The sequence below is a fragment of the Strigops habroptila genome, chromosome 4 (genome assembly GCF_004027225.2).
Source record: "Strigops habroptila isolate Jane chromosome 4, bStrHab1.2.pri, whole genome shotgun sequence".
Lineage (NCBI taxonomy): Eukaryota > Metazoa > Chordata > Aves > Psittaciformes > Psittacidae > Strigops > Strigops habroptila.
In genome coordinates, this window is record NC_046358.1 from 83,742,706 (window position 1) to 83,755,084 (window position 12,379).

The following is a 12,379-nucleotide window of genomic DNA, read 5'->3' on the forward strand; positions in this document are numbered from 1 at the left end:
CAGTTATGTAAAACCCAAAATACAACCTCTCACCAGCCCTTGCAGGTGCTACCAAAGGGGTTTAGATGAGTGGTAATTTGGTAGTTCGGGCATGCTTCCGGTGCTTTGCTTTGGGGAACGTAGGGAGCAAAACCTATGGCTGGATGTCAGGGAACAACAGGGAATTGGGGGCAGAGGTTGCAGCTGGAAGGCACGGGTGAGCTCACAAGTAACGGCCGTAGCGCAGAGCTTATCTTGTTGAGGTTTGTTTTCCCAGCCATCCTTACGGAGGTGTGTGTGGAATGCCTGGCTAGCTGCTGAGCTGAGCTTCCAGTCTTGGAGGCCTGACTTTCCTGACCTGTGACAGAGATAACTGTTGGGACTGATGAACACGTAGGGGTTGGCTTGGTCTAATCTCTCTCCATTAGTGTCCTCCAAAAGAGTACAAAACTTTTGGCATGTTCAAACCTAGGAGTGAAAATTCACCTTTGTTGACACTGTTTCTCTCTCCTTGAGACAAAATTCCAAGAGCTTTAGAGGGTTCGTTTACTTTTTAAGGATAAAACCAGGTTTTACCTTCCCTTATCAGTGGTGGCACAGCACTGGGCACAACGGAGGCCTGTGACTAGAAGACCTTGGTACTGTTCAGAGAGCTCCAGGGCTTGATCTTGGTGCATTGAGCCAGTGAGATGGTGATTTTATTTCACAACCATGCATTTCTGTTCAGATAACTCTGTTCTTCCTTCTCTGAGCTTCTGTTTTGTCACACTGGGGGTTGGAACTAGATGACGTTAAGGTCCTTTCCATCCCTTTCCATCCATAATTCTATGATTATTCCATTTGATTTTTGCAGTCCTGTCCGGAGAGGTATGAAATGACCAAACACAAGGCTGCACCTGGTTGTACTTTAATGACAGTGAGTTATTAAACACTTCAGTCATGTTAATAGATACACCAAGCTGACATACTAACACTTGTACCTACTTTGTATGTGTTAATGCAGTTAAATTCCAGCTGAGCAGTGAGGGAGAACTTCAGTTCCTCTCTCAGAGCACAAACCTGCTCCTGGGTGCGCCAGCGGCTGCTTCAGAGAGAGGAGAAACCTACTGACCTCTTGGTGATGGGCACTATTAGTTGCAGTGTACGTAGTTTATTAGTGAGACCTTGTGATGTGTGGTTGGAACTTGTGCTGCCGCTGGAAAAGGAGGCAGAATCCGGTGCAGCAAGTGGTGTGATCCCTAAATACCCCCAAACATTAAAGCTAAAGGCTGTTTCCTGCTGCTTTGTTTCCTGCTGGCCTTTGGAATAGCTTCATTTCTTCTGTGAATGTTTGTGCTGGTCAGCTCTTGCTGGTGTGCTGAAGCCCGACGTTGGATGTTCATTTAACTCCTGTGTTTGTTACTCTAGCATGTAGAAACCTCCCAAATTTGCCTGGTTTCGTGCAGTGCAGTTATTGTATTGATGAGGACTCAAGGATTTGGGGTCCCAAGGCTGCTTTGCTGGTCCTTTGACATTCCCTGGTATTAAATGGTTGAAAGGGTGACTTCACTCAGTTTTCATCCCCCTTTCATTATGGTGTGTAGCTGTAGAGCTGCCGCATCTCTACCTGCTTTTCCCAGAAGCAAAATCCCATGTTGCCAGAAACACCAGCTATTCCTCAAGGCGTTCCTCTGAGATCCTTCAAACGTATAGAACGCTTTAAAACCCTGCTTTATTCAGCAATTCCTATAGTGATTTTTCCATGGAAATTCTTTCCAGACTTCTCCAAGAGCAATGTAGGGTTTGGTTTCTATTTCCCAGAAGACAGAAGCAGTTTCTTGTGCAACAATACCTAGATTTAAGCTGGGAGCTGCTGTGCTGAGACCCTGCATCGCAGAGATGCATCAATTGAGGGACAGCTTGGGTTGGAACCTGCAGCTTCTTCAGGATTGAGCAGAAGCAGCAGGAAACCCCAAGGAAATAGGGATGAAGTGGCTGCTCCTTTGTAAGACTGAAATCTGGAGGTGCTGTCCCTTGGGTGCCAGCAGGAAGGGCAGTGGGAAAACGGGAAGGGGAGGGAGGCAGCGGACAGCCAGGCTGCCCACCCTGTGCCTTTGGAAGCGCAGCTCCTGCTGCCGGGTCATTTAATGATAAACCCTCCACCCCTAACGAGTTACTGATTCAGTGCCTGTGGTGAGGCTGGGGATGGAGGAGAAGGAAGAGGAATGATGGAGGCCAACTCCACCGCTGGACCCTTCGGCCCCTCGCAGCAGTTCAGCGTTGCTGACCTCATTGTCATAACAGCTTATTTCTCCTTAAACGTTGCAGTGGGAATATGGGTAAGAGTGTTTTCTCCTCTTCCTTTCTGCTTGCTTTTTTGAACAGGTTTTCTTTCAGGGCTGGCTTTTCTGCATGGAATGAATGTTTGGAAAGCCTTTCATTTGTGTCAGGTTGGACGGGGCTTGGAGCAACCTGCTCTAGTGGAAGGTGTCCCTGCCTGTGGCAGGGGGTTGGAAATGGATGAGCTTTAAGGTCTCTTCCAACCCAAATCATTCCATGATTTTCTTGTACTTTGCACTTGCTCCATATTTTGTGTGTTGTACAAACCCTCCACTCCTCACCCCCTATAGAAAGACTCCTACAACCTGAGAGCAAGGCGGAATTAACCACAGCACAAACCTCTCCCCTGGCCGCCGGCCTGCTGGGTGTAAGCAGATCTGCTGCTTGTCTATTAGAGGGTGTTGAGACAAATGCTCTGCTTCACAGAAAAGGCCTTTGGCTACCTGAGCTTTCAGACAAGGCATCTCCAGAGCCATTTATCCTGCCTTGCAGAAAATCCATAGCCAAAACTGATCCCCATTAGCCAACCTGTCTGCTCGGGATGGCGGAAGGACGGGTGCATCTCCTGTGCTTCCCCCTCTCGGGGTGCCTCCTTTGCTGTTCATGGCTCCAGGTACTTGGGGTGCAGCCACCGTTTCGTGTAATTAAGCTGGAGTTGCAGAGTTCCCATTAATTATCCAGAGTCTCCTGTCTTTTGGCTTCTTGTCTGGGAGACTCGGTTCTTGGTTCCTTGGTGTTTTGTCTGGGTTTGTAGGGAAAGGGTGCTCTGTGCTGATCTTTTCCCCTCCCAGTCTTCATGCAGGGTGAACAGGAACACCGTCAGTGGCTATTTCCTTGCTGGCAGAGACATGGTGTGGTGGCCAGTAAGTAAAGACTCTTCCTTGTGTGTCACCCCAGGCTTCAGGGACACCCAACACCACCATCCATCCCATCAAATTCCCTCTTCGGTGCCCCTGCTTTCTCCGCCACACGCTTTCCCCCAGCTTGTACACCACCTTCTGCCAGGATTTGTGTCCTCGGAGCTGCATTTCCCTTCTCATTCCATGAAGGATGCTGGAGCACATTTGGCCTGTTGGGTTTCCTTATAGGCTGCTCTGACCTTGGGGAAGGGTCACTGAAATCAAGCATCTACCTGGTGCTTCTGGTGCCTCCAACAAGCCGTGGGTGTCCTTCTTTTCCCCCCTTATTTCAGTATGGTTTGTGTTGGAAGGGACATTAAAGCTCATCCAGTTCCAACCCCCTGCCACGGGCAGGGACACCTTCCACTAGAGCAGGTTGCTCCAAGCCCCTGTGTCCAACCTGGCCTTGAACACTGCCAGGGATGGGGCAGCCACAGCTTCTCTGGGCACCCTGTGCCAGCGCCTCAGCACCCTCCCAGGGAAGAGCTTCTGCCTCAGAGCTCATCTCAATCTCCCCTCTGGCAGGTTAAATCCATTCCCCTTGTCCTGTCCCTACAGGCCCTTGTAATAAGTTCTCCAGGTTTCTTGTCAGCCCCTTTAGGCACTGGGAGCTGCTCTAAGGTCTGGCTTTCTGGGCTGTGAGTGCACACTGCTGGGTCATGGTGAGCTTGGTGCATCTTTGTCCACGCTTTGCTTTTGGAAGCGATGGGGATATCTATGCTCTGCTGCTCCTTTTCAGACATCATTTTTTCCACCTCCTTTTACCAAGTTACCCCCTTGGGGCTGCACTGCAGGGTCCAGATGGGATTGTGGCTATGCCAAGCTCTGAGGAGCTGGTGGCTGAGCACCCACAGCACCTCCTCTGCTCCTCTACAGGTCGGTGCCTCCCTCTTTGCCAGCAGCGAGGGCTCGGGGCTTTTCATCGGGCTGGCTGGGACCGGTGCTGCCGGGGGAATCGCTGTCACCGGCTTCGAGTGGAACGTAAGAGACGTGTTGTGTTAGCAAGGAAACGAGTTCCTCGAGCCCTGTCACTGCAGGTGGCTTCACACAACGTCTCACAAGGCTTGGGAGGAGCAGTGCAGGGGGTAATTAACACAACACTGCTAACTCAGCTTCTCCAGCCCGTGTCTAGTGCACGTATGGGGAGTCTGGAGCCAGCTCAGGTCCACGTGCTCAGGGGGAAGTTCATTTCAGAGCTAATCTAGCCCCTGCAGACCCCAACAAGGACATGGCCGAATAGGTCACCCATTCCCTGCCTCCCCGCACGTTGTATCCAAAGTACTTGGATTCTGCAGTTAAAACTACAGCATTTGGCTTACTTAGTGCTCTAAGAGCTAGTGGGAAATGGCTGGCTAGAAGCTGAAGGGCTGAGGGGAGGTGGCTCTGGCTGGTGGGGCTGCCAGGGGGGTCTCCGCTATGATCTCCTGCACCCTTGTCTGCTGTCTGAAGCCGTTTGGGGATGTAAATGTGCACTTGAAGTGAGCCAGGGCCATGTTAGGAGTGATGGACAGGATCTAGCACTGCAGTCAATGTCGAGCTGTGCCAGGATCAGTGTTGTCTTCTGGCTGTGCCATGTTCTTCCTTCCTAACAGGCAACTTACGCTCTTCTGGCGCTTGCCTGGGTGTTCGTCCCGGTCTACATCTCATCTGGGGTATGTCCCATTGCCCTCCGCCTGCATGGCCTTGGCCATGTCCCCTGCTCCCTGCAAGGCTGTCACCACTGTCCTGGGAGACTCTGCTCTGGGAATAGAGCCTTCCCTGGGACCATCCACAGAGGAGGGGGCCTGGCCAGGGCACTGATCACTCTTTTTCCCTGCTGGCAGATTGTCACCATGCCCGAGTATCTCCAGCGAAGGTTTGGAGGGGAGCGAATCCGGATGTACCTCTCTGGTCTATCACTCCTGCTCTCCATCTTCACCAAGATCTCTGTGAGTAGCTCCCACTCAGCTGTGTGACAAATCCACAACTGATTCCTACTGATCAAAAGGTTATTTGGGGCTCAAACCTCAAGTAACCAAGGCAGCAGAGAGAAGCTGCTGCAAGAATCTCCAGAAGGGAGCAGGACAAGAGGTGGGAATTCATGGGCAGACGCTCTCTGCGGCACCCTGTGCATTCACAGGTAGATCCAGCAGTGATGCTCATGTTTGGGTAGCCCCAATAGACGTGTATCTGTGTGTCAGGAATCCTAAACTCACAGTGCACTCACCTTGCAGCAGAGGTTGTGGATGAAACGTGCTCAGGGGCTGAGTTGCATCGTCTGGGTTTTCTCCATGCTCCAGCAGTGATGTTTTCCATCATCCCTTAGGGACCTGGAAGAGCCAGGGAAGCTGGGAATACGTCTATTCCTTTAGGACGCACGGGTTTTCTAAGGAAAGGCATATCTGCAGCTATAAGATGCCCAACCCTGCGCAGAAAGTGCCTGATTTTCAGGGACTTTTGCTGGTAACTGTGAGCAGAGTTTATCCGAGGTAAAACAGCTGAAGAGGCTGTGACAACAGGCCTGGGGCAAGCAGGAGGGAGCCGGGCACAGACAGCCCTGGGGGGCTGAGACAGTGAGACAGAGATCAAGAGCAAACAGCTCAGGAAGCATCCGGAGGAGCAAACGTGCCGGAGGGAGCAATCCTGCAGGAGCGGATGGATCTGACCCGGGCTCTGCTGCGTTCTGCATTGCACTGCCTGAAAGAAACAGGCTTTTGCCTGTGCCCGGCTGCAAGAACCGGGCTTTTGCATTGGGTGGCTGCGAGCGGCGGCTGAGGGCAGGGGAGCCCATGTCCCAGCGTGTTTCCCCACGGCGCGGCGCTCAGCGCCTGGCTCTGTGCTCGCAGCTCCGTGCTTTGCCAGCACCAGCTTGGCTGGATGCAGCATCGCTCCCTGCGCGGCGTTGCTGCATCCTCCTTCAGCCCCTGGGCTGAGCTCTGGGGGATCTTTTGAGTGTCTTCGAGGGATGCAGAAGATGGAGCAGCTCACAAACAGCTCCTCCATCAGTGCTTAATGCAAAGGGAGAGGCTGCCCCTGCCTCGGGCAGACCATAGTGCTGTGTGATGTGATGTTCCTGGCTCCTGGAGGCCCCCCCATCTCCTTGCTCTTGGGCAAGGTGCTGTGCTTTGTTTAAAAAGCAAGTTGCAAAGGAGATGGGAGCCCTTCCTGTGTCCTTGCTGACACAGGGATTTCAGTGTGGCAGAGGTGATGCTGCTAAGTTCATCAGGGCAGTTGCCACCTGTATTCCCCCTACAAAACCATGTCCTGTCATGCTGGAGGGAATTCTTCCCATAAAAGTGGTATTCTTTATACCCTTATCATTTATGGCTTGAAAATCCTATGGCATTTTGCCTGAAATCAGCCTGGTGGCTCCTGGAGCACCACTTCCATTTGCAAGTTTGGGCAGTGACACTTTGATTATTCCCTAATTGTCCTAATGTCCAGTAAACTGCTGTCACCCCCCCTCCTGTGTGCTGCTCAGGAGACATCTCTCCCATGCTCCTGATGAAGACCCAGGAGGAGCTTGAGGGAGATGCTGGAGCATCCTTGTCTGCGGAGTTGGTGCGAATCCCTGCTGGCATTTGAAAGGAAAGGTTGGAAGCTGGGATAGGATTTCTGGTGGGATAGTTTATTCTGGCTGGTCTGAGTTTGAAGAAAGAAATCCGTGATAGTTTGAGGGCTGGTCGTCTTCGAGCCTCTACCCCAGACATCCCCTCTTCCCTTCCAAAACAGTGCTCTACCGTGCCATGGTGTGATGTACTAGATCCCTTTGGATTCCAGCCTCTCCATGGCTTTGCCCAGAAGGGATGGATGTCCTACAAGTTCATTCCTAGCTCGGGAGACTGTTGTGGAGTCACCCCTTGCCTAACACCAGATGAACCTGCCGATGACCTCTGTGCAGTGCCTGCACCCATGGGAACCTCTGCGGTTCTCCTGGCCCTTGTCAGCACAACCCTGTGTGTGGAGCCTGGTGGACACTCCCTGGTGCCTCTTCCGGTGCCTTTTCTCAGCCAGTGCTCGAGTTTGTTTGGTCTGATGAGTTTTCTCTGCTCTGACTCACTCCTCAGGATGCAACAGGAGAGGAATCGACCCAGTGAGGGGATTATCTCGGCTCCATTCATGGTACATCACACAAACAATGGCTGTTTCCAGCAGTGGGTGGGATGAACGTCTGCAGACGTTTGGGTGTTGCCAAACTGTCCCAATGTCCCACCCCTGGTGGTGACTGCAGCGTGGGATGAGAGTGTGAAACTCGGAGCAATGCTGCTCCCTTGGCTCTTCCTTTGGGGCAGGAAGATGATGGTCCCTCCTCTCTTGGTGTTCACCCTTTGGAGGACCCCAGCCTCCTGCTCAGAGATGGTGTCCCCATTGGCTAGGGACACATAAGGAGTAGCACAGGTGTCCCAGCCTTGGCAAGAGCCTCTGCAGGCTCCTCTGTACCCTGGGCAACTTGTCCTGCCGAGGCTTTGGCTTCACCAGTTGTTAAATCCAAGCTGTCTCTAAAGCCAGCTTTCATTGGGAAGGCATTACCTGATGTTGGGTAAGAACGAGTTTCCAAGTGAGGTCACCGGTGGAGGCAGGGATCTCGCTGGATTAGGAGACCTGACTTCAAAGGCTTCTCCTCTCCTTTTGCAGTTGAAAGGACTTATTTTATGACTAGGTCATGCCTGGGTTTAATGAGCTTGTTTTTGTATTCAGGATGTCTTATTAACCACTCGCTCACATGCTCTTCTCTTCTTTCCCACCCTAAGCAGAATTAGGAGGAAGGGAGGTGGAGATACCTCAGCTTCCTCATAGCAAAGGCTTAGACTCATTTGCAGACGACTGCAAAAATGATTAAGCATTGAGAAAGCCAAGAGAAGCAGTTATGAAATAGCTTCTCCAGGGCTGAGTCTTTGTAGTTGGGCTCTGGGGAAGGGTTGCTGGAGAAGGTGGTAGTCTTCTATGGAGGGGCATGGCTTTCTGGCTGGTGCTGAGAGGAGAAGTGATGGATCCCTCCAAAGGAGCTCCAGAAGACACCAAGGATACTGGCACTGTGCTAGGGAGGCTTAAGATGTTTTGGGTCCCCACTTTAGGTTGCATTGGGAGGCTGAAGGCCCTTGGTTGGGGCTTTTCTGCCTGGTAGGTGAAGCTTGCACTGCCTGAATGGCTTGGCTGTCCTCTTGTAGGGCTGCTTGGTAGTCTCTGTGGTATCAAGCTTTGGTTGGATTGCATTTGTGGTGGCAAGGTATCAGAGGAGCCACTGGTAGAGGTTGTGGCATGGTTACACATGGGTTGGTTCCTTCAGCAGGACATTCCCGGCCTGAACTGCCTCTCAGTATTGGAAAAGGCTCTTCCAAAGACATGGCCAAGCCCAAGTGCAGCTGAGGACATGTAGTACCTCCCTCGGGAATGCCAGGAATGACTGTGGTGTAAAGTCTGGTCCAGATGTTGTGGAAGAGTCCCTGAATGAAGATCCTCAAGATCACAGTGTAAGCGCTCTTCTGGTTAGTTAAATTTGTGATTTAATCAACATTATGCCTAACGGTGTGAGCTTATCTACCAGGGAACGGGCTTTCATGTTGTGCTGAAGCTGGACGCGTGCTGGGTTTCATGGCTGATGGAACCCTGCTAGGTGGGACACAACTTGGTTCTTCCATTACATGATCCTGCATGGCACCTCTCTATCGCCTGACGATGGTCCTCAGCTCCTGCTCCCGGAGCAGCGCTGGGAGGAGGAAGGGCAGAGGTATGATATGGGAAATAGCATCAATCCTCCACATTACTAATCCCAAGCGACTGCTCCCGCATGACCGGGCAAGAAAGCTCTGTTGTTTGGGGGGTGGTTTCTGGAAGGTGTGTGAAGAAAGACGTCAAAGCAGCACTGATGTCTTGGCTGTGGGAAGCCGTCACAGCTCCGGGCGAGGGTGTAGAGTTGTCTTGCCTCTTCCTGCCCCTTCTGGCCTCGTTTCCTTCTCCAAACAAGCTTTTTGTGCAGATACCCCAGCAGAGCACTGGGGATGGCTGGATCTGAGCTGCAAGTGGAGACATGGTGGTGGCACGGGCACTGCGTGCTGCGCCTGGTCCTTTTCCTCCCATGGCATTGCTGCTTTTGTTGTGCCCCAGTTCTGAGCCTCTGCTTTATATCTCATTCCCATACACGCATGACCAGACCTCCCTGTGTGGGTGCAGCCCTCCCATGGGTGGGAAATGATGGTCATTTTGGGGTGTCAATCATCCGAAACAGTCTGTAGCTGAGTGAGCTGCAGGCCTGCGCATGTTCCCGGCATCCCTATGGGATGTGGCGCAGGCATAGGAGATGCTGGGGCTGGTGGAGGCAGCATGTTGGGCATGAAGTCAGTCTATTCTTCTATGGCCAAGCAGAAACCCCAAACCTCCTCCAGGGGCTCTGCAAGTGGGGCTGCAAAGGTCAGGGGATGTGTTGGAGGATGCATTTGTGCTGGTTCATGTTGGGGTGTAGGGCCTCTAGGCTGCTGCTTCTCCTTCAGGGCCAAAAGCATCTCCTGCCATTTGCCCATGCCTGGGTTTCCCCATCTGTGCAAAACCAGGAGATACTTCCCCAGAAATGCTCAGCAAAGAGGTGGCTTGTTGTTGAGGAGCAGCAGTCCTGGGGGTCTTGTGCTCCATACTGGGGCTGCCCACATCTGCTCCTCACCATGGAGTGGTTGCAGAGGTTGAAATGCTGCTGCAGCCCACAGGGAACAGGGAAACACCACCCTGACCACCCAGCACCCACCTGAGCACCTCTAAATGGCTCAATTGACATGGCACAGAGCTGCCTCATCCATCAGTAAAGGCGATGCAGGTACCAGCAGCACCTCAAAGTCCCTGCCTCTGGGAGGAGATCCCCTCTTGCCCCAGCAGCATCTTTAGGCTCCTGCCACCCTCGTGGTTGGTCTGATGGCCCAGACCACTGAGCTGCAGCTGGGGAAGGGGGAGTGGGTCCTTGGCAGCCTCTTGCCAGCAGCACGGGTGCCAGGAGGGTGAATCCTGCCAATGAGAACATGAAATACCAGCTACAGCCACCCCTGGGGTGCGGAACCAGCATGGAGGTGGTGGTACCATGTGCCCCTTCTCCAGGACCCTGTACAAAGCATGGTGAGATGCCACCTCTGGAGAGCAGGGCACTGGAACTGGAGGTACTCGGGGCAGCAAGGAGGTAGCTCAGGTCAGGGTCTGATCCTGTAGAGGGCTGAGAATCACAGTGCAGGCTGTGGCAGCGCTGATGCTCCAAAGCATCCCGTTTCTGACCCTTACATCCCACTGCCTGCATCCAACTAAGCCCAGTTACAGGTGACTGGAGCTGCTTGTTCTGCTCTTTGGGGATAAATGGCCCATGACACCCAGGTGCAGCAGTGATAAACCCAGCTTCAGCACTGGTTTTGGAGGTGTCCTATTGGCACATGCAGTACAATGTCCTCTGTACCCACAGTGTTGACCATTTCCCTGCTGTGCCACTCCTGCAACAGCCCTTGGGTGCTGCCTAGAAAGTGGAAGTCACCTTCCCCAGCCCCTGTGTTTCTTATTCCATGCACAGACCGACCTGTACTCGGGGGCCCTCTTTGTGCAAGTCTGCCTGGGCTGGGACCTTTACCTCTCCACCGTCCTGATGCTGGTGGTCACGGGGCTCTACACCATTGCAGGTAGGTTACTCAGTGTCTGCTGGCCTCAAATCTTTCTTCTTTGGTTGAACCACACCACTTATACTCCTGTTTTTACTTTATTATTATTATTACTTTTTGCTCCTGGAAGGTCTTTGGGGATTTATATCAATGGGGTTCACATTGCCTGCCCTATCCAGGCAGTATCTGAGCATCCTTCTCGAGCGTCAGCTCAAGCAATGACTCAATACATGACCTCTGCTTTGTCATTATGGCTTTCCATTTGTAATAACTCCTCCTCCATCACGTAGTTAAGTGCTTTCTTGTGCGTGTACCTATTTGTACCAGCAATAATCAGGGCTTCTCCTATTACATGACTATTACTATGGAATCTACAGTCTGAGAGCCCTTCACCCTGCTCGTTTCCCTCCCACTTGCCCTGCCTGCAGTGCAACTTGCTGTCTTCCCTCTGCAAAGCTCTTGGGAATATTCCTTGCCCATTCCTCCTTGTTGTGGGACCAGCTATTTTTGTGCAGGGTCAATCCATATGGTTCTTTTGGGATCTGGAGGCAATGAGGGTTTGGAGCTGGAGTAGGAAACTGTGGGTTCCTGGCTTTCAGTCCCACTCTTGGACCATGGGACTGTGTATCCCTGCCAGCCTTTTTGGTTATTACTTTAGCAGGGACATTCCCTCCCCTGGTAGTGCCACTGGAGACACCCAGCATTAGATTCTCCCTCTATCTCATCCCAGCCATCGAAACGGGAATCAGCTTAGGTATATCCGAAACATAGTGGATTTTGCAAGACTTTGGTTTTAAGCAAATCGCATCTCAGGTTTTTTCCTGCCCACAAGGCTTGTCGTGATGCAAGGGCATTTCAGTGTGTGTGTGTGATCGTTGCGTCACCCTCATCCCAAGAACATCCCTCCAAATCCCAGGCATGGCCGGGGAGGGTGCAGCCCTGAATTCCTGGGATGTGAGTCTGTGACTGGGATTGAAACTGGTTCAATTTTGGACCCATCTCCTCCAGCTCCGCTACTTCTTAATGCTTTTGCTCATGTGCTGAATAATTGCTTTCTGGCTATGTGAGCAGGTCCTGGCTTTGCAACAGGTCCGGTGGGAGAGCTTGGGATGGAAAGGGAAGAATGCTGCTGGCTGGATGGCCAAGGGGGACCCCACTCAGCAACAGCTGGAAAAATAACAGTGGGGTTGGGAGAACTGAGGGGTGTACGAAGGGGAAACCTCTATAATGGTTGGACTTGATGATTTAATGGTTGGGCTTGATCTTAAAAGTCTTTTCCAACCCAGTTGATTCTATGATTCTAAGGCGCTAGGGAGAGGTGGGATGAGTGATTAGATCAACATCCTGAATGTGGTTTGCTTGCTGGAGCATCCAAAGAGGCTGGTGGGGATCCTCCTGACGGCATGGGGACATGGGGCTACGTCCTCCCCTCCCGCTATCCCTTGTCTCCCCTTCCCTTCCCATGGCTATTATCTGTCCCCCCCTACATTTATGGGGTGTCGTTCCCCCTCCACACTCCCTCTGCACCCTCCCATCACCGCAGTGTCACAGCACAATGACAGGCACATCCCCGCCATCGCG

General features: G+C 52.3%; 1 protein-coding gene across 1 annotated transcript in view; it reads left to right on the forward strand.

Moving 5' to 3' along the window:
- Positions 1-2,186: 2,186 nt before the first annotated feature.
- The window catches only part of SLC5A10 (solute carrier family 5 member 10), a 39,314-nt gene continuing 29,121 nt past the window's right edge, over positions 2,187-12,379 (forward strand). Inside the window, exons 1-6 of the mRNA XM_030484399.1 lie at positions 2,187-2,297; positions 3,090-3,161; positions 4,074-4,178; positions 4,790-4,849; positions 5,021-5,125; positions 10,714-10,819. Coding sequence (XP_030340259.1) covers positions 2,187-2,297; positions 3,090-3,161; positions 4,074-4,178; positions 4,790-4,849; positions 5,021-5,125; positions 10,714-10,819 — 559 coding nt within the window. The remainder of the gene's footprint in view (positions 2,298-3,089; positions 3,162-4,073; positions 4,179-4,789; positions 4,850-5,020; positions 5,126-10,713; positions 10,820-12,379) is intronic.